The sequence below is a fragment of the Zalophus californianus genome, chromosome 10 (genome assembly GCF_009762305.2).
Source record: "Zalophus californianus isolate mZalCal1 chromosome 10, mZalCal1.pri.v2, whole genome shotgun sequence".
In the NCBI taxonomy this organism is placed as follows: Eukaryota; Metazoa; Chordata; class Mammalia; order Carnivora; family Otariidae; genus Zalophus; species Zalophus californianus.
The window spans coordinates 46,459,489-46,480,178 of NC_045604.1; the positions used below are offsets into that span (position 1 = coordinate 46,459,489).

Consider the following 20,690-nt stretch of genomic DNA (forward strand, 5'->3'; position numbering starts at 1 on the left):
CAGTGTCCACCCAAGTTCTGTCAAAAAATGAGGGATCTTTAGCCAGCTGAGTTAGGATATATTTGGTCCAAAGTGGTTATGATTAGGGAAGAAAAGAACTGTAGTCTATGGCCTATAAGCTTTTTCCATCTCATTGAGAAGAGCATTGGTATTGTGAGATGAATCAGCCCAATGCTATTAAGTGTTTAATACATCTAAATCACTTACCCTGTCTTTTTCCCCAAACTCAACAAGCACATGACAGTATGGTGGATTTACAATTTAAGTGTGTGTGGAGGATGTCATTTTAAACCAGGGCATAATTTGAAAATTGCATAGAGTCAAAATTATGCTTGAAATCCATTCAGTCACTTCTCAATTACTAGGACATAGACCCTTAGAAGCTCAAAATCTAATTTATTTTTTTTCCTTCTCTCCCTCTCTCCCTACCTTCCTTTCCTTTTTCCTTCCTCCCTCCTCCTCTCTCTTTTCTTCCCTGGGTCATTTGGAATCTAAGATTTCTTTCAAAGGTAGGAATATGAGGGGGTGATGGGAACCTAGAGAACTTCACCCTATATTATAATCTTACATTGGTTAGTAGTATGAGATTTAGGGTTCTTTGCCTTTTTTTAGAATCTTATATCTTATATTTACTGGCAATGTGTTACATGGTATAAAATGTAAATATTTAGAGTTATGGAAAACATTTAATGAAGTAAAATTTGTAAAGTTCTTAGTATAGGGCTTAGCATGTAAGTGCTTTTTAAATGGTAGCCATCACAAAACACATACATACACGCTTACATACATACATACATAAAATGGTAGCCATCAAAACAACCATACAGGTATGATCTGGAGCGCAGAATAAGTCTGCCTCTAGAAGCCAATAGAGAAGTCATGTGGTCATAAAGTGTTCTGATTCCTCCTTGTAAATATGAGAGTTGGCATTATCAGTCTTGGGGGTTCAATATATGTATGTCTGCCCCAAAGAAGTATGTTCTCTACCCCAAATTGATTTAGTCTCAGTTGAAATTAGGTTCCTGAACTTAAGAAACAGATCTTAGATCCTAGTAAATTCTTCTTGGTAATGAATTCTATATTTTGAAGTTTTCTGGAAAAGATCTTGCTAATTTTCATTAGGTGTTTGTTGTAAGGGACTAATAGGATTTTTACATGTCAAGTAGAAACCAGACGATCTTGTATTTTAGCTTCCTTCCAGTAAAATGGAGGTGGGGGTAGATCAGGGCATGTAAATACCTACTGTTCTTAGTTGTTATAAATTAAAATTTGCTCTAGTACTTGGAAATACTTTAGCTCATCGTCTCTTCTCTTAGTTATTTAATGACTATTAAAATAAAACACTTGAAAAGAGCTTGTAGCCCATTTATGAAATACAGAATTTCTTTGTAGTGTGAATTATTTCATGCACTAATTTATCTCTTTTAAGTAAGATGTTCAGATACTTCAAAAAATTTTTTTGTTTAGTAATGTAAAAGACTGTTCTGTAGAAGAGACCATACTTCTGTAAAGTTGTTTTTAAAACTCTCCTTCTATCTCCCTTTGAGAATCTGGTTAAATTATGAATCCTCCTCCCATGTATTATGTCCACATGCTTATATAATTCTGCATATCTATTCAAGTAAAATGCTAACTTTAATAGTACTCAAGTATCTCTTTAATTAGGGTGTTTGTGTTACTCAAAAAGAGCTTGGAGTAAGTTTGGACTTTTTCCTGCTTTGGTGGAGCCAGGAGTGAGACCACAACTAGTCTGTGTATATGTATATGTATTTAAATGTATATGTATATAGGCATATGTATATGTATATAGGCATACACACATTTATGTATGTCTGTACAGATACAGCATGTATGTCTCTACACAGAGGCATGTATTTATGTACTTATGTATTTTTATAATTTCTTTAGCTTTAATAACTAGGAAGAGTTTTAAAGAGAGACTTGAATTCACTGAGACTTTTCCATTCTAAAATAGATAGGTATTTAGTAGAGGAAAAAAATGAGACAAACAAACCAAAGACCCAGGCAAACATAAAAGGATTCAATGGGAGACATAATGAAAAAATCAATCTTTTATTTTTTTAGCTTTATTGGGGTATAATTGAGAAATAAAACTGTAGGATATGTAAAGTGTAAATTGTGATGACATGATATACATAAACATTGTGAAAAGACATTCATCAACTCACAAATTTATCTTTTTAAAAATTATTATTATTATTATATATTATTATTTGGTGAGAACATTTAAGTTCTACTCTTAGTAAATTTCAATTATATAATGTAGTGTTATCAGCATGGTATCAGTCCTATGTGGAATCTAAAAAAAAAAAAAAGAAGAAAAGTCACACTCAGAGATAGAGAGTAGAAGAGTGGTTTCCAGAGCTGGAGAGTATGGGAAATAGGGAGAGGTTGGTAAATGGATACACATCTTCAGCTAGAAGATGAATAAGGTCTGTGGATCTAATGTATAAAAGTCTATCTTTTGTATTTTTATTATTTTAAAGTGTATTTTCTGGCAAACTAAATTTCCTCAGTCATTTGTAACACATTGAAGTTGTGACAGATAAGAATTTTATGAAGATAAATTAATGAAATATACTTTGACACCTTAAAATAACCAGCAGGAATGATTTCACCCTTCAAAAATGTCTGAAGTGTGCTCTTATTTTTTCAGCTGTTGCACATTAGAGAACTTTCGTCATGTTGAAGGTGTGGTAGTTTTACAAATACTTTTGGTGTTCATAGAGTTGAAAGTTGAGGGTTGCTTTTGTCATCAGTTCTCTGTAGTGTCCCCACTGAACCCAAACTTCCTAGTGCTGTTCCCATTTTGTACCCTTCCCCCAACCCATACTCTTTGTTATGACTTGGGTAAAATTTTCATTCCAACAGAAAATCTTTTAAAAAAAAAAACCAACCTTATAATACAAATTATTCCTTCTTTTGCATACCTTTAGCACAAGCATTGTAGAGACTTGTCCTATGAATCACTAATTACACCTGTTTTTGAGCCTTTACTGTTAGAAAAGCTCACTGTACAATTTTCCAAATTAAGTAAGTGTTAGGTAAACAAAAAGTAATACAAGTGGATATTATCAACAAAAGACCTTTTCAGGAGAACTCAAAGTGTGACATCTCAAAGTGATTTGCTAAAATTTGCAAACTGAAATTGGGTTTGTCAGCACTCTGTGAGTGGACCCATCCTCAGGAAGAGACTCACATTAACCAAACTTACAGTGGTTTTGTATAAAATCAGAATGCCAACTCATTCATCTATGATGAGAAATCTAATTGCCATAAGTCTAGAACACTTGTATTGATGTGGCTCGTGTGTTCACTCCCTGCAGGCACATATACAAGGGGGACGGATTATCATCTGAAGGTTTCCTGGAATCAGAACAAGGGGAAATTTGTTCCAAGGCTCTATTCCAAGCCATTATGCATGGATATCTAAGCTTCTTATCACAGGATGATGTATTTCCTCCTTTGTTTAAGTTCTTGGTGGGAAGGAGCTGCAAGGGAAATGTCATGACTTTTTATCATAAATTCCATGGTATCTCCTATCTGGATCTCTCAAGTAAACTCCAATTCCATATATCTGACCACCTCCTTCATACTTCCACCTGGATAGCTAATAAATAGATGTCTTAAATTTAGCATGCCCAAGCTTAGAGCTTTCATCTCATGGTCATTCCACCACCCCATTAAATCAACTCTCTCTGCCGTCTTCTCAGTCTCAGTGTTCAGGAAACTTTGTCAAGCCTGACCTCAGTAAACATCCAGAACTGGTCACTTCTCATTGCCCCACTGCCCAAACCCTGGTCTGGGTCAGTCTGGGTCATCTCCCACCCAGATTATTGCAATGTTCATATCTGATCTCCTTGCTTCTGTCCTTGCAGCCTCTAGAGTCTTATTTCAACACAGAGGCTGGAGAGATCTTTTTAACACATGTCCTATCACGTAACTCCTGAGCTATCAAGGCTTAGCTCAAATCTGCTGTCCAAACACAGGAATATGTAGGCTCTCAGTACTATATACTTACTCTTGAAATGAAAGTGAGCAGAATAGTTTACATGACCGCATACCTGTTGTATAATTGGGAGTTCTCTGAATTAATGTCTATGTAGAATACAACATTTCTTAAAGGGAAAGTAATAAAATGTGCTATTTTGAAGCTTATGTGTATTATTAATACTCAACAATAGAAGGGCAGTTGTTTAGATTTCAGACCGACCAAGATTTTTTTCAAGGAGGAATCTTTGACATTGTTTACTATGATACAGAGATATTAAAAACTAGACCAACTTTTAGTAAGTTTTATTATTGTTTTCTTACAGACAGTGCACCTCTTTATTGCCTGCATCCAGGGTGACTGCTGACATTGCCAGTCTTTAGTATACTCTTGGCTTGGGCTTTATCCTCGATGTAACTGGGAATCATTAAAACTCTTTGAGTAGACAAGTGCATCACAGTAAGAGCTAGTTAATTTGTTTTTAATGTCTGTCCCATTTCTCCAACTAGATTATCATGTCTTAGAAGGCAGGAAATGTGTTTCTATTTCTTTGGTATTCTTTATAATATGCTGTACTATCCTTTATATTCAGTAGGTGCTCAATAACTACTTGATGACTCTAAGAATATTCTGAATTATGGGCTTCATGCTTTACTGCAGAGTAGAAATGTACCTGGACTTTGGGGTGGGGGGGAGAGGCTCTCCTGGTTATCCAGAGGATCATCTCTCTCTTAGCCAGAGCAGAGCTGAATGAAACCTGCCTCTGCCATTACGTAGGGTCTACCACAAAAATATAGCAAGTCTTTCTCACATAAAATACAATATAGATTTAAAGACTTTACTATTTTGATATAATTTAATTCTTGATAATTTGTTGCCCAGTGGTGATAAAAACACACAGCTTATCAGATCACTGATTTGCTTGCCACTTCTCATTAAAAACACTTGCATTGATTTTTGTTTTTCACTAGCTTTATATATATATATTTATATATTATATATATAAATATATATAATATATATATTCCATTAATTTACGACAAAGGAGCCAAGAATTTACAATGGGGAAAAGACAGGCTCTTCAATAAATGATGTTGGGAAAACTAGATAGTCACATATAAAAGAATGAAACTGGACCACTATCTTATACCATACACAAAAACTAACTTAAAATGGAGTAAAAACTTAGATGTGAGACATGAAACCATACAACCCCTAGAAGAAAACATAGGTAGTATGCTCCTTGATATTGGCCTTGGTGATGATTTTTTGGATTTGACAGCCAAAGCAAATGCAACAAAAGCAAAAAATAGGCCTCTGGGACTATATCAAAATAAAAAGCTTCTGCACAACAAAGGAAACCAACCGCAAAATGAAAACACAAACCTATGAAATGGGAAAAGATAGTTGCAAATCATATATCTGATAAGGGACTAATATCCAAAATATATAAATAACTAATGCAATTCAATTGAAAAAAACCAAACAACTTACTCAAAATGGGCACAGGATCTGAATAGACATTTTTCCAAAGAAAACATACAGATGGTCAACAGGTATATAGAAAGATGTTCAACATCACTAATCATCAGGAAAGTGCAAATCAAAACCACTATAAGATTCTATCTCACACCTATTAGAATGACTCTTACCAAAAAGACAAGAAAGAACAAGTGTTGGCAATGATGTGGAGAAAAGGGAACCATTGTGCACTGTCGGCGGGGGGGAATGTAAATTGATGCAGCCCCTATGGAAAATAGTATGGAGGTTCCTCAAAAAATGCAAAATAGAACTATCATATGATCTATTGATTCCACTTCTAAGTTTTTGTCCAAAGAAATGAAAACAATAACTTGAAAAGATATATGCACCTCCATGTTCACTGCACTATTATTTGCAATAGCCAAGACATGGAAGTAACGTGAGTTTTCATTGACAGATGAATGAATAAAGAAGATGTGGTATAGATGTACTTGGGAATATTATTCAGCCATAAAAGAAGGAAATCTTGCCATTTGTGACAACATGGATAGACCTTGAGGGCCATATTTCATTATGCTAAGTGAAACAAGTCAGACAGAAGAAGACAAATACTGCATGATCTCATTTATATGAGAAATCTAAAACATAATCAACAAAAAAACAAAAACTTAACTCATAGCTACAGAGAACAGATTGGTGGTTGCCAGATGTGGAGGGTGGTAGAGGGGTGAGAGACATGGGTGAAGGGGGTCAAAAGGTACAAACTTTTAGTTATAAAATAAGTAAATCTTGGGGATGTAAAGTACAGCATGGTAGCTATCATTAATAATACTGTAGTGTATATTTGAGAGTTGCTAAAACAGTAAATCTTAAAAGTTCTCATCACAAGAGAAAAAAATTGGGGCACCTGGGTGGCTCAGTTGGTTAAGCGTCTGCCTTCAGCTCAGGTCATGATCCGAGGGTCCTGGGATCAAGCCCTGCAACAGGCTCCCTGCTCAGCGGGGAGCCTGCTTCTCCCTCTCCCACTGCCCCTCCCCCTGCTTGTGCTCTCTCTCACTCATAAATAAATAAAATCTTAAAAAAAAAGAGAGAAAAAATTGTAACTGTGTGACAATGGATATTAACTAAACTTATTGTGATTATTTTGCAATGTATTTAAATAATGAATGAAACTAATATAGCATTATATGTCAGTTATATTTCAGTACAGAAGGAAAAAAATGTTCTTGCAAACAGCTAAACAAAGCTCTTCAAATTTTGTTCTTGAAGGCTATGCAAAATGATTTTACTTCCATTCTTGCTTAATACTATTATATTTCATAATACATAACAATGTATCCTGGTTTTGTGCCTTGAAACAATACTTGCATCTTATTCCAGAGTGGAATAGACATGAACTTACTTTTAAATACTGATCATTACATAGGATGCAAAATATTTAAAGTAAGAGAGTATCTTTAGGAATAGGGACTTATGTAAAATATAATTATTGAGCTAGAATCAGTCTGGTTAGTGTTTAAATGGTACAAGAACTCTTTCAAATATCAGTTTCCTCATATGTACAATAAAGGAGCTGTATTAGATGGTCTCAAACCCCCTTTGATATATAAACTGGGACAAATTGTTAGAGAAACATTTTTGCATTAAAATTTTTAATGTATAACTAATGGTTCCCTAGTGGTTTGAAACTGTTTTTATGTTAGTAAAAATGCACCAATGCAAAGATTCTCACATTATTCTAGTTCTGTTCCATTTGTCACTAAAACAGAAGATCATTTCCCATCTCAGGAGGACATTTCTCATGGTTAGACAAAGATTTGTTCTTATATATGACAATATAAGAGGCCAGAAACCTCACTAATGGTGATTCTGTAGCTTGCAGTGATCTACTTTTATTCATATGATGGTAAAATCTATATTTTCTAACAAAATGGATTGCATCTGTTTTCGATTTGATTTTTTCTTATAGGAGGATAAAAAAGTGACTTTTCAGAAGTCTGTACTGTATCTTTCACAAGTAATGTTATGATACATAGTAATCCCTTTGTGAAAGCCTCATAAATGTTGATGAATTGGAAATGGTATTGAGTAAACCCAAAAGTGCTTATATTCCATACCGTTTGAACACACTTGCCGTATGAAAATGCAACTCAATTAGAAAGTCTTCCATTTTTATAAGCATGCCTAAGACTTAGTGATATCTATGCATACCTAATAGACAATGGATAGGTATCCAGTGATACATTATAACCTCTCTGCACTGAGTTTGAAGGAAAGATATATTTGAGGAGCCACCCAGAGATACACTATACATTTAAAGAAGGATGTGTAAAAAATTTCTTCCATTTCTTGCATTTCATAGTTGAACCTGAGGTACTATGCAATTCCTGTTTTCTAATTCTTTGTCTCCTTTTCAATGGAGAATTATTTACAGACACATTATGTGTCTTGCCCTTAAAACAAGTCTTCTGTTCATTTATCCAATTTTTTTCTTGCCCTCTTCCCTCTTCTGTCTCTATGCCAGACATTATCCTCAGAGTTGTTTATTATCAGTCAAATTTATCATTTGCTTTCTGAGACAATAAGCCAATCTTTTCCATTTCTTTGAGTTAGGCAGCCATGTTCTATGTATAAGAAATAAAAATGTCAACATTCTGATGATTAAAATGTGTTTTATTTGTGGTGAAATATTACTCACAAGACTGATTTCTGTAGCCATATGGACAGATTTGATGAGCATTTCTCTTCAAGCATGAACAGTGAGAGCCCATTTTTCAAATACGACATCTGCTTCTTCAGACAATTTTGTTGATATATGCTTCATTTCATATGTAAAATTCCATGTACCTTATAAGGTTAAAATTTGAGGGAATATATAATTTCATTTTAGGGGTGATTAATTATAATGAATTTGGTTTTTCTATTCAATTTGTCTATAGCACCACTATAAGGTGTTTTTTGGTAAAATACCACTTCTGGTGTATTAGTCCTCTGCTTACATCCCTTCAGTAATTTTTCACTGGGGTGTTTAGGATAAAATCCAAAGATCATATCCTGACTTCGTGACAATACATGGTCTGCCCTTAACACAAGCTTCCAACTTCATCTTCTGCTTCTCCTTCTTCTGAACACTTAACTAGCTGCTTGGCTTCAATCATGTTCCCAACATATTTGGAATACTTCTGTCTTCGTGTATTTTTTCAGATCCTGTCTTCTATCTGGAATGACTTTGCCTTTCTTTTTTCATTTAAAGAAATATTATTTGACTTTCATGCATGATTTTTTTTTCACTTGGCCTATGAAGCCATTTGTTGAAATATTCTTTCAGGGGAAGAGAAGGGAATTGAGATATGTGGGAAAGAAATATGAATATGTGCTATTTGGCAACTATATGATGGGCACTTTACATATGTTATTTCAACAGGGGTCCCTGTTTCATGAATTCCTATAATATTCTTTTATTTAAGAAGACATTATTATGATCATCATCATGACCAACTTCATACACATTAGTGCATATCCCAGTTTTATCATGTGTAGGGCATTACACTTGGTATTGGGTATACCGAGATGAAAGAGTTGTGGATGGTTTTGACACTAAAGAAAAGACAGAAAGATTTATTAAAAATGAAATAATGTATAAAACATGCAAATAACTTCATGAATACTAGTTTAGAGAAGAAGAGTGTTTACTAAATATTGACTAAAATAGTTGCTCAGTACCTGGAAAAGTACCTTGAACCATAAACATTTGTTTTATGAATGAATATAATTGCCTTACCATTGTTACTTGTATGATAATATGTGTTAGCCACTTTCTTCATCCTTGGGAACAAACATCAAGGGATAGTTTTTATGGAGAGTGAAGTTATTGCACAGTATTTGTTGTTTGATTAATTGATTTGTAACTACCATTATTGTAATTTAAAAAATGTTTTTATTTTGAAAAGTTAGGCTGTAGCTTAATATTCAGGTCTGTTTAGTGTTTTATGAATAATTACAAGGGAAATTATTCATAATAGAATATAATCTTGAAAGATGTATCAGAGAAAGATCAGAGGTAGATTAAAGATTATCATGATTTTGAATTAATTGTAGTAAGTTCAATACAGACATGCACTGTTTGTTTAGTGAGAAATTGCATTTGCTGTTGCAGAACACTTCTGAGAATTGGAAGTCTTCTTTGTTCACCATGAGGCATTAACACATTTTTATAACCCAATTTCTTAATATTTTCCCAAAGAGTAGTTTTCAAAATACACTACTTAAATTGGTTCTAATCTGAAATATTTTTCTATGATTTAAAAAATGCAGTGGCCATTTTTTCCATTGTTTTTGGTACTTATTTATTTTATCATAAAAATGAATATTTTGCTGGCATTGCAATTATTTTTCAATATTTAATATACTACAATATATATTATAATATTCTATATATAATTACAATATACTATATTCCCAATAATTCAGAGACCCAATATATTGAAATTGGATTAGATAATTTGCTAATTATCTTTTAAAATTGGATATTGAAAGAAATCCAGAGAGAATGGAGGGAAAAGGGATCTAACAATATTGGCAATACCATGTTTTTTTATAGGTTTTTTTCATTTTTTTTGAAAAATATAAAGCTGTCTGTAATATCTCTGCATATTTCACTTAACTGGCTTTTGGACACCACAATCTGATTTTGAATATATTATTTCAAGTAGAAAACTTGACATTTGAGCATGGGTTAAAGTAGCATTTTATTCTGAATCTACTACAATAGCTGGATGTAGGAAAAGGTTGCTCTTCACTGTGATGAAAATAAACCTCACACCAGTACAGGAAGTACCTGATTCATGTGATTCACCAAAGCGAAATACTGCATCTAGAAGTCGTGGCTGTATAAAACTATAAATGTGTCTGATATCACTCACACTTCTTCTTTTCTCTTATAGGTGTTAAAATGGGTAGAGGAGGCAGTGCAGTCCTCTAAAGTCCATCTCTTATCAACAGATCATTTGGAACAAGCTGTAAACACTTGGAAAATTCCTTTTGATCCCAGCCTAAAAGAGGTTACTGTGTCTCTCAGTGGCCCTTCTCCAGGGATTGAAATTCGCAATCCTTTAGGTGAGATATATCAAACATCATATAATAAAATACAAAAACCATGAAAGGTAAAAGGTTTTTGTACACTTATTTATGTCAGGTTAATGCTAACTTTATGAATAATTCAGTAAATTCAAAAGTGACTAGGAAAGATGTTTAAAAAAATAAAACTGTTTTAGTCATAATTATTAATTGAATTAACATGAGATTCAAAAAACTGAAACTCCTAATAATTTAAACAGATATTTAGTAACTTAATTGTAGCTAAACTACTCAAAAGAAAAAAATTTAATTTGAGCCTGAAATTATATTTTCCTAATTTATGTATGAGGAAATATTTCACAGTAACATAGTTTGTAAAATTCAGTATTTTATGTATTTTTAATGAATAATGTGAAAAGCCTCCTTTTAAAACAACTGCCTAGTTTTTTTTTTTAAGATTTTATTTATTTATTTGACAGAAAGAGAGAAAGCAAGCAAGATAGAAAGCACGAACAGGGGGAGGGGCAGAGGGAGAGGGAGAAGCAGGCTCCCTGCTGAGCAGGGAGCCAGACATGGGGCTCAGACCCAGGACCCTGAGATCGTGACCTGAGCAGCCGCTTAACCCACTGAGCCACCCAGGCGCCCAAACTGCCTAGTTTTTTACCATATCATATTCTTGATAAGATTTAATTTTACAGAACACAGTTAAAGACCACATTCATGTTCTTATTAGAATAATGTTTTGGCGTGCCTGGGTGGCTCAGATGGTTAAGCATCCACCTTCGGTTCAGGTAATGATCTCCACATCCTGGGATGGAGCCCCACATCGGGCTCCCTGCTCAGCAGAGAGTCTGCTTCTTCCTCTTCCACTGCCTCTCCCCACTGTTCATGTTCTCTCTCTCTCTCAAATGAATAAAATCTTAAGAAAAAATAATGTTTTAATTTACTTTGTTTCCTTGGGGCACCTGGGTGGCTCAGTCGGTTAAGCGTCTGCCTTTGGCTCAGGTCATGATCCCAGGGTCCTGGGATAGAGCCCCGCATTGGGCTCTCAGCGCTCCTGCTTGGTCTCTCTCTTTTTCTCTATCGGATAAATAAATAAAATCTTTAAAGAAATTTACTTTGTTTTCCCAATCATATGTTACAACCCTAAGAATTGGCCTGATTCCATTCCTAGTTGAGTATTATAAGACTTACATTGAAAAGTAATCTAGTAAAAACAGAAACCTCATTTTCCCTACTGTTTGCATTTAGAATTTTTTTTTTACCTGTTGATGTTTGCAAAATATTATTATTTCCATTGTGGCTTTAGTGTGTTTTTTTAACCTATTTGTGAGGATTTATAAATGGAAAGAGAGTAACTAGCTTTCTTATTTATTCAGTTTGAATCTTAGAGAATAGTTAATCCCTAAAAGAATATAGCATAGGAAATTGTCCTTGAAGGTCACATTCATACTACCAATTAAATTGAAATGTACAAAACAAGGAAAACCTCTTTTTCAAGACTCCTACAGATAAATGAATTTGTCCATTGAGGTAGCATTCCCTTCTAATACCTATGCTACCCAGGAAAGATTTGTAGTTTTCACCACCTGGTTAATTAAAAATACCCATATCCATTGCATGATGGTTCTACTACTTTAAAAAGTCATTGACAGTGACATCAGTATTTTAAAAGTTATTTACAGTGAGTGTAAATCTTTTGATGCAAACATGGGATTCTTATAATTGATTTGTTTTTTTAACTGCAGAAGTAGTCCATAGGAGAGCCAAGAGTGAAGTCAATAACTAAACTATGGCTTACTTCCAAATTTGCTTTTCTTATTCTCTAGGTTCCAACTGTTAGATACTTTAGATAAATCTCAGGTCAATAGGAGATGGTATCATGCTACTTCATTCCACTGCTTCCTTTAAATATGACCACAAAAGCCTCCTGTGCTTCATGGAAAACAGCTTAACATTTTGTGTCTCGTGCACAAATATGCCCAAGGCTCTCATGTTAGTAATACCTTGAGTGATCTCCAAAAAGGCATTTATTCCGGTTTACTGTTCTTGCCATCTATTAAATCTAAATGTCTCTAGTGACTGCACGGAACTTCTCAGTAGCCATAATAATTGTTATCTAGTTTGGCTTTGGATATATGATTACAGTCTGCCAGTTGTTATTCTTATTTTTAGACCAAATCCACATGGCAAATGGGAATCTGATAGTTCAGTTCCAATGTCCAGAAACCATAAAATTAAACCTATATTAGATATAAATAAAGTAATGTTTTCAGCTAAAGGTACAATAGTCCCTCAGGTAATTTATACTGGAAGTGTATACAGCTAATTCACATAGCTGAAATAAAGATTGTGCTTGTTACCTTTATGTCTGTCTTTTAGGGAAGCTGATAAAAAAGGGATTTGGCCTGAATGAGCTATTAAATATCCATAACTCTGCCAAGGTGGTAAATGTTAAAGAGCCAGAGGCTGGAATGTGGACAGTGAAGGTATGATTCTTTTACAAAGTCTGTGTATTTTACTTTGTTGTTGGCATGTTTTATAAAGTGTATACAGGTTTATTTGTATCTTCTCTTGCAATCATGGAGAATGCTTTTATCAAAAATCAGTATATGTAGTGCATTTGTAAAGGTGTCTTGATCACATGAATTTGATAGCATTAAGTTTTGGTGACTGAAAGGCATTGATGTCACCACAGAATACATTAAATTTCTCAGATAGTTTTCCAATAATCAAACCTGTAGGCTGATTTTATTATCCACCCCTGCCTCCAAAACCAGTCAGAGAGGAGCCTGTAGAGAATAATGGTTAGGGGCATAGGCTCTAGTATGGGGTGCCTGGGTTGGATTCTGAGCCCTGCCACTTAAAAGCCATATTTCCTTGAGACTGTAAGTTCTCTGTGCCTTGCTTTCCTCCTCACAATGTAGAGAAGGCAGTAATATTTCTTTACTTTGTAGAATTGTGCTGAGAATAAAATTAAGATGATACAAATGAAATACTTAACATAGTTCCTGTTACAAAGTGAGCACTCAAGTTCTGTTGGCTATTGTCATTTGGTGGATCTGCATTCATTGTTTAACACCAAATGGTATTTGGATCCTAGAATTATATTAAGTAGTGTATGTTCGCTCTAAGCATTGTGTTGTGGTGATACAGAGGAGCGAACATACATCCAGAATTAAGGATACCATACATTGAAATCCAGTTCTACTGCATATTATATATGTGACCCCCTGTAGTGGATGTTCTGAGTGACTTGTCCATATTTCCCAGGGTTTTCAGAGTGCTCTGGCCTACTTCCAACTCCCGTATCTGCATTACTGTGCCCAAGAGGGTTTTTTTTCCTAGAACAGAAGAAGGCTGTTCTGCCAGAGAATGAAACCCCTTAGGAGCAGCTTTCAGCCTCTGTAGGAATAAGCTCCAGTTGTCCACATGGGAGCAAGATTAAAAGCACACACTTTGGGGGCTGCATTCCTTTTCCTGTATCACTTCCCCTCTTCCTATTAGCATCCTTTGTACCTCCCAAATAAACAACTTGCTCTAGAATCCTTCTGGGATAACTCAAATGAAGATACCCCTTGCATCATTTACTCTTGCTGTCTCAGCTTCTCTACATTAAAAAAAAAAAAAAAATGGGATTCATGGGCTCCTGGTTGAAGGGGTAGAGCTGCTGTGAAAGTGCACGGAGGTGTTTTTACCATAGCAATTTGAGGCGCCATTTTGGAATGCCAGTTTTTGTTTTTTGTTTTTTGTTTTTCTTTTTAAAAGAATACCTATATTAACTCTCCCAGCTTAAAGAATGAAAGTTTCCATTGTAACTCCATTCAAGCTCTAGAATATCAGTTCTTTATTCTCAGAACTCTCAGCCTCGTAGAAAAAGTAGAAATTGTAATATGGATTTTTTTTTTTTGAAGGTGGATAACATGGGATAAGGGTAGAGGTGAAAAGGCAGTGGGAAATGTAACGGTCCTGTCTGCCTGTTTGATTCACCCACTTCCCTGCCCATATTAGTTGCTCAGTATTTATTGGGTGCAGTAGATTGATAATGTTGAAGAGTTTTACTGCTATATTTTAAATAAATATGGCCAAATTTGGTGTTATAATTATTTTAACCAACTTGCCCAATATATGACTAGTGTTGAGTCTGACTTTCTGTGACCACACTAGGAAGGACTATAGGAGGTTCTGAGGCTCTTCTTTCCTCAAATACTTTAAGCGGGACCTAAGCCAGCGGTGTCTTGAGCTAGCAAGTTCACTGAGGCAATTTGTTCTTGCTTTCTGAATAAGACATTAGTTATTGATTGTGAAATATGTACAAGTGACGACATTTCTTTTGCATTATTAGCAACTTATTGTGAAGTATTTGAACCACTTCTACAGGTGATTTGGATTGCTACCAGTGGTATTTCCTTTAGTAAAACTCTTGCCTAGAAGAAGAGGAATATTGCATGGCTGTTGCTTTATCTCGTGCCTAACGCACCTACCTGTTCAGTCATCTATTCAATAAACATTTATGGAGTTTCTGCCCTTGGCCATATTCCCTGATACTTAATGGGCACTAAGCATGTTTTAATTGATAATTAAGAACAGAGGAGCACTGAGGATTACTCTGTGAGTGAGGAGGGAGACGCTAAGGGGATGAGGTGATGTGGACTCTGTTTAGACAAGTCTCTAAGCTCAGTCTCCTATAATTAAGAATACAATAAAAAGACACAGTATCTATTATCATATTATCTTAAATTTGTATCTAGTTCTCACCCAAAAAGCCTCTGGTTCTGCTAGTACACTGTTTCTGGAGTACAATTAGTGGCAACTAAACAAAGGACACACATTGCAATGCATTTTAAAGATAATAAACTTATTTTGCTCCTATGTGAAGTGCCAAAATAAAGTGTCAGGTTGATGCAAAGGAAATTGAGCCGAACCTGCTGACTTTGGATCTCCCTTTCAGATGGCTAATGAGTGATAATGTTTTACATGTGCACTTTCTCCCGAAGAAATATGTCTGAGATTAGATAGTATATCCCTGGTGCTATCTCTCATGCTCTCTGCTATCTGGAAAATGTCTGCTCTATCAGTAGAATTAATAATGGCTTTTTGAGTGTTTTCCATAGCAGTTTTTATCCCAAGTATGGAGAACAGCCAATCTATTGTTTGACCTTAGCATGGTAGTCAAAGGCTACCAGCTGAGCCTCAACCAAGCCTTCTAGCTCTTGTCCCTCACTTGCCTTTATACTATAGTCAAATATAACTTTATACTGTCCCTCACCCCATCTCCTGTCACATTCTCTTGCCCCATATTTTCTCTTAAGTTGTTCCTTCTCCTAGAATGCCCTTGCTTTCTATCTGACTTATAATTTTCATGGCAAAAGATAACACTTTCATTAAGCTTTTTCTGATTTTTTTCTATCTAAAAGGCTCTCTTTTCCCTCTGGCTTTCTACTGCAGTTTTTCTGCACCTCCTTTTTTGATGATTTCCCCCTTATATGTTTTTTAAAGATTTATTTATTTATTTGAGAGAGAGAGAGAGCGCGCGCGCGCGTACCAGTGGGGGAGGGGCAGAGGGAGAGAATCTCAAGCAGACTCTGCGCTGAGCGTGGAGCCCAATGAGGTGCTCAACCCCATGACTCATGAGATCATGACCTGAGTGGAAATCACGAGTCAGACGCTTAACTGACCGAGTCACCCAGGTGCCCTGTGATTTTCCCCCTTATATTTATTTCTGTACAGATTTTCTCTTTCTGTTTTACTCTAGACCAGATTTTATCACTTGGCATATGCATATACAATGCCTGGGAAAGAACTGTATAAAAATTCATGAAAATTAATGCATTTATTCTGATAATACCCAAGGAAGCAGGCAGAGGAGTTGATTTAGTTAGCCTATAGTTGATGTGCTGGCGTGGAACACTTTAATTTGTCTATGATTTAAAATGCTTTGAGAGTGGTAGTTTCTTTTCCTCTGTGGTTTTCCTCTAAAACCTTGGTAATTACTTTTCTGTAACTTATTAGGACACTCTTACCAAACAGACACAATGAGTCAACTCATCCATATAGTTCGTATAAATGACTCAAATGTTTTAGGCTGCCTCATATGCGGGTAAAAACATGTCAAAAAGAGATAAGTAAAAAGAATTTAAAGTTGTATTAAAAGCAAAAGAGAAGGTTGTTTTATATGTACCTAAATTTCCATTGTAGGGAAACTACAAATCCTGGATCTTATTTCTGTGCAATACAAATTTTCCATTCAGGCAGCTATATCTATATATAGATAACCACAGAAACTCTCAGGCCAAATTTTGTCCTATGTTCCTTAAGGAAAACTTCCTACAAAGACATTAAATAATTGTCAGCAACCTTTGGGTTTTTACATGGCACAAACTGTTTCTATTAGTCTAGGATTATCAATGTGATCATGTAATCTAACGCACACTCTGAGGCACGTTTCCATTAAGTAAATTTGGATAAACTTTTCTTAGGTAATCTTCCAAATAGAGAAAGGAGTATATGCAACCACATGATCATATTGGGATTCTGAGACTAGTAGAAAATATTTTGGTTTTAGATAGCTATGCTGGTTGCCAGAGACTACTAATGGATTTTCTAAAGATAAGACTATTTAGAAATCATACTCAGGTGGCATAAACTTGTTTAGGAATCATAATTAAATAAACTTCAAACCTACGAAGGACCACACAAGAAGATTATTATGCTGGCCTCCAATTATTCTCGCCTGGTGACTCTTTTGAATAAGCCTGAAGACTATACCAGGTGTGTTATTTAAATGGATTAAGTGCAGCCTTATTCAGATGTTTTGGGTCAATGGAATGCTTTATAGTAGATTTTTCCTGGAAAATTTCCCAGTTGTTTTAGTGTGCTAATATCAGATTATCAACCAAATGGAATGTTTCCTTTAAAAAAGAAAAGATATCTATATACTTGTGTTATACATAAATGCATATGTATATCTATATATATGTATTTAAATAGAATTTATTATGTGCTTTGGGTACATTTCTCTCCTTGTATCACATTTCTCTAAACATACAATGCCTAATAAAATGATAGTATTTAAACCTAGCTAGGATTATTATGTCTTTGTGCCTGGCATGATACCTAGCCCATAGTAGGTTCTCAGTAAATATTTGAACCCACCATATTTCTTTTTTTAAAGATTTTATTTATTTATTTATTTGTCAGAGAGAGAGAGAGAGAGAGAGAGAGCACAAGCAGGGTGAGTGGTAGGCAGAGAATGCAGAGGGAGAAGCAGGCTCCCGGCTGAGCAGGGAGCCCGATGTGGGACTCGATCCCAGGACCCTGGGATCATGACCTGAGCTGAAGGCAGTCACTTAACCGACTGAGCCACCAGACATCCCATGAAACCACCAGATTTCTTTAATTTCTAAAGAATAATAGTATGTCATTCAGGAACAAATACTTTGAAAAGAGTTGGGTATCTTTTTTTTTTATGTTATGTTAATCACCATACATTACATCATTAGTTTTTGATGTAGTGTTCCATGATTCATTGTTTGGAGGTGAACCATGAGAACTGGGTATCTTTTTTAATTCAAGATCCACTACTTAATATCTTTTTGACCTTAAAGAAATTACCTAATTTCATGAGTCTGAGAAAAATGGGGAAAATAATACCTACTTACTAACATATTAATGGTAAAATTAGTTTTTCTTCTACTCTTGAATATGTGTTAATTGAAAATTATCTCTATACTTTCTATTAATGCAAATTACACATGAAGTTTTTTTTTCTACTTTGGGCTGTTTTTTTTTTTTAATAAAACATTGAAACTCTTTAGGAAAGAGGAATCAAGGCCAGCTCTATCAATCAGATTTTAATTCAATTTAGGACAGGTTTCACATTTAGTAGTAGTAGGAATTCTCACTGGCTTAATACAAGAAAGCTAATTCTTTACTAATGTTACATGCCCTTTCAGTGTTGACAAGATGTTCTACTTTACACAGACACTCAGGAACCCAAGCTGATGGAGGCTCCACCATAATTTAGAACTTTCAGCCTCTTCAGTTGTTATAGTGGGGGAAAAGACTGGAGGATGTGCATTGAATTTTTAGAAAAAGGAATTTGTATCACTTCCGGGATGACACAGACATCTCTGTGAGGGATAGACACACTGTATTCCCTATTATCATGGCCTAGTGGTATACTGGATCTAGCTCGTAATGGCTCATAGAGAGAAAATTACACACTTTCTCTTTCCACCTCTGTATTCAGTAACGTCATGTGAGGAGCTTGAAATCAGCTATGGTGGTAGTATTTATACCACAGAAATTGGCAAATGCCAAAAATTAAAGCTTTTTCTCCCCAGAAAGCAGTTTACTAACACTCCATTAACCTGACCTCTCCTAAATGAAAACATATTTAGAAATGTAACAGTGGTAAATGAATAGTTGAAGGGTATTATTGTCTACTACACCATAGTGTCCAGATCAACCCAGAGATTGTTATCCTAAAATGCTGTGCATAGACTTAGATCCTATGGAAAGAACACTGAACTTCAAATGGTTGCCATTGAACTTGCTATCTAAACCTAGGCAAGTAATCATTTATTTGAACGTCAGTTTCTTTTTTTTTTTCTTTTTTAAAATTTAAATTCAATCAGCCAACATATAATTTTTGATGTAGTGTTCAATGATTCATTAGTTGCATATAACACCCAGTGCTCATCGTATCACATGCCCTCCTTAATGCCCATCACACAGTTACCCCATCCCCCCACCCACCTCCCTTTCTGCAACCCTCAATTTCATTATGGTGCTATAAAATCATCTTTGGATGCAGTAGGATTATATGAAATAACATGTGAACGTACTTAGCACAGTGCTTCTAGAAAAATTCAATAGATTCTTGATGAACCTGGCATTCACTGGTTCTTAAGGAATCTAAGAAAAAGTACCACCATTAGGCATTTAGAATGCTTTAGTATCATTTGTTAAACCTACACTTGTTAAGTACCTCTTGAGTAATATTTTGTAGATGATGAATATGATGTAGTTATTCCCTTAAGGGACTTTCCATAAAGAGAGGTATTTAATAGGCCTTCATGCTTAAACTAAGTAGATCCGTCTGCAATAGAGCTGACCAGGAAGCTATCAGAAGAGTAACTCATTTTTTCTGGAGCTCTCCATGGTGCTTGTTTCACGGTACTTGAGTCTGTCTTCTTTGACTCCTCATAGACTCACTCCAGTTCAGAAACCTAGACTCTGGTCTACTCTGCTCCTTCTTTTCTCTTACTCCTTTGTGGATCAAGGTTACCTGTTGACCAATTTTAGGATGCCAGTAGATATCTAGTATAATTTTATCTTTGCCTCCGCCCTACTCACACTGCAGCAGCTTGTGTATCCCTGACTCAGACCCTTCCACAACTTAACGAACATGATGTTTGCAATTCAGAGTAATAATGAATTCAGAGTAATTTTGAAATCATGACATTGAATTCAGACAGTAATTCAGAATAAAGTTCATAACAAATTATTATGAACTTTAAAAAATTGCATGAATAAATATACTGTATGAAATACAGTTCTCAGAGTTTCTAGCCCATACAAATACCATGTAGTGTCTAGTGTCTAGAAATTTTCCTGTTATGGTTGGAGCTATCATGCTGCTGCTAGATTTCCCTCTTCTTAACTGCGGAAGCCATGAGGTTAGGGTGGCTCTGTGCAGAAATGATACTTCAAGATATTCTGTGGTGGGTAGATGCTTTTTGGAGTCAAATTCAAATAACCCACATGATCTAAATCTACATGATATAAAGACCACATAGAAAAACATTAAATCAGTAATTATGGTCTTACTGATTTTATTATATATAAAGAAAAATGATACTAAAATAGCTAGACTAATTTGAAGGGGAAAAGAAAGGGAAGGAATATACAGCTGGACTACTTCTCTGACTCAACTGCAGAACTAGCTGAATATTCTTTGTCCCTCCAGGACCTTCATACGATTGGTTCTTCTCCAACCCCACTATGTCCATAACATGTGAGAGTCCAGAGCCTTCTCCCAGCATTTCTGGAGTTTCCTGAAAGCTTACTTTTTTATGGTCTCCTTGTCTCCTGATTATTTGTGTGTTGATTATAA

The 20,690-nt window shown here is 35.1% G+C and overlaps 1 protein-coding gene across 1 annotated transcript in view; it reads left to right on the top strand.

Annotated features, from left to right (window-relative positions):
* Window positions 1-20,690, top strand: part of HMCN1 (hemicentin 1) — a 471,707-nt gene that overhangs the window by 168,117 nt on the left and 282,900 nt on the right. Inside the window, exons 5-6 of the mRNA XM_027611279.2 lie at window positions 10,438-10,609; window positions 12,953-13,059. Of these exons, the coding sequence (XP_027467080.1) occupies window positions 10,438-10,609; window positions 12,953-13,059 (279 nt within the window). The remainder of the gene's footprint in view (window positions 1-10,437; window positions 10,610-12,952; window positions 13,060-20,690) is intronic.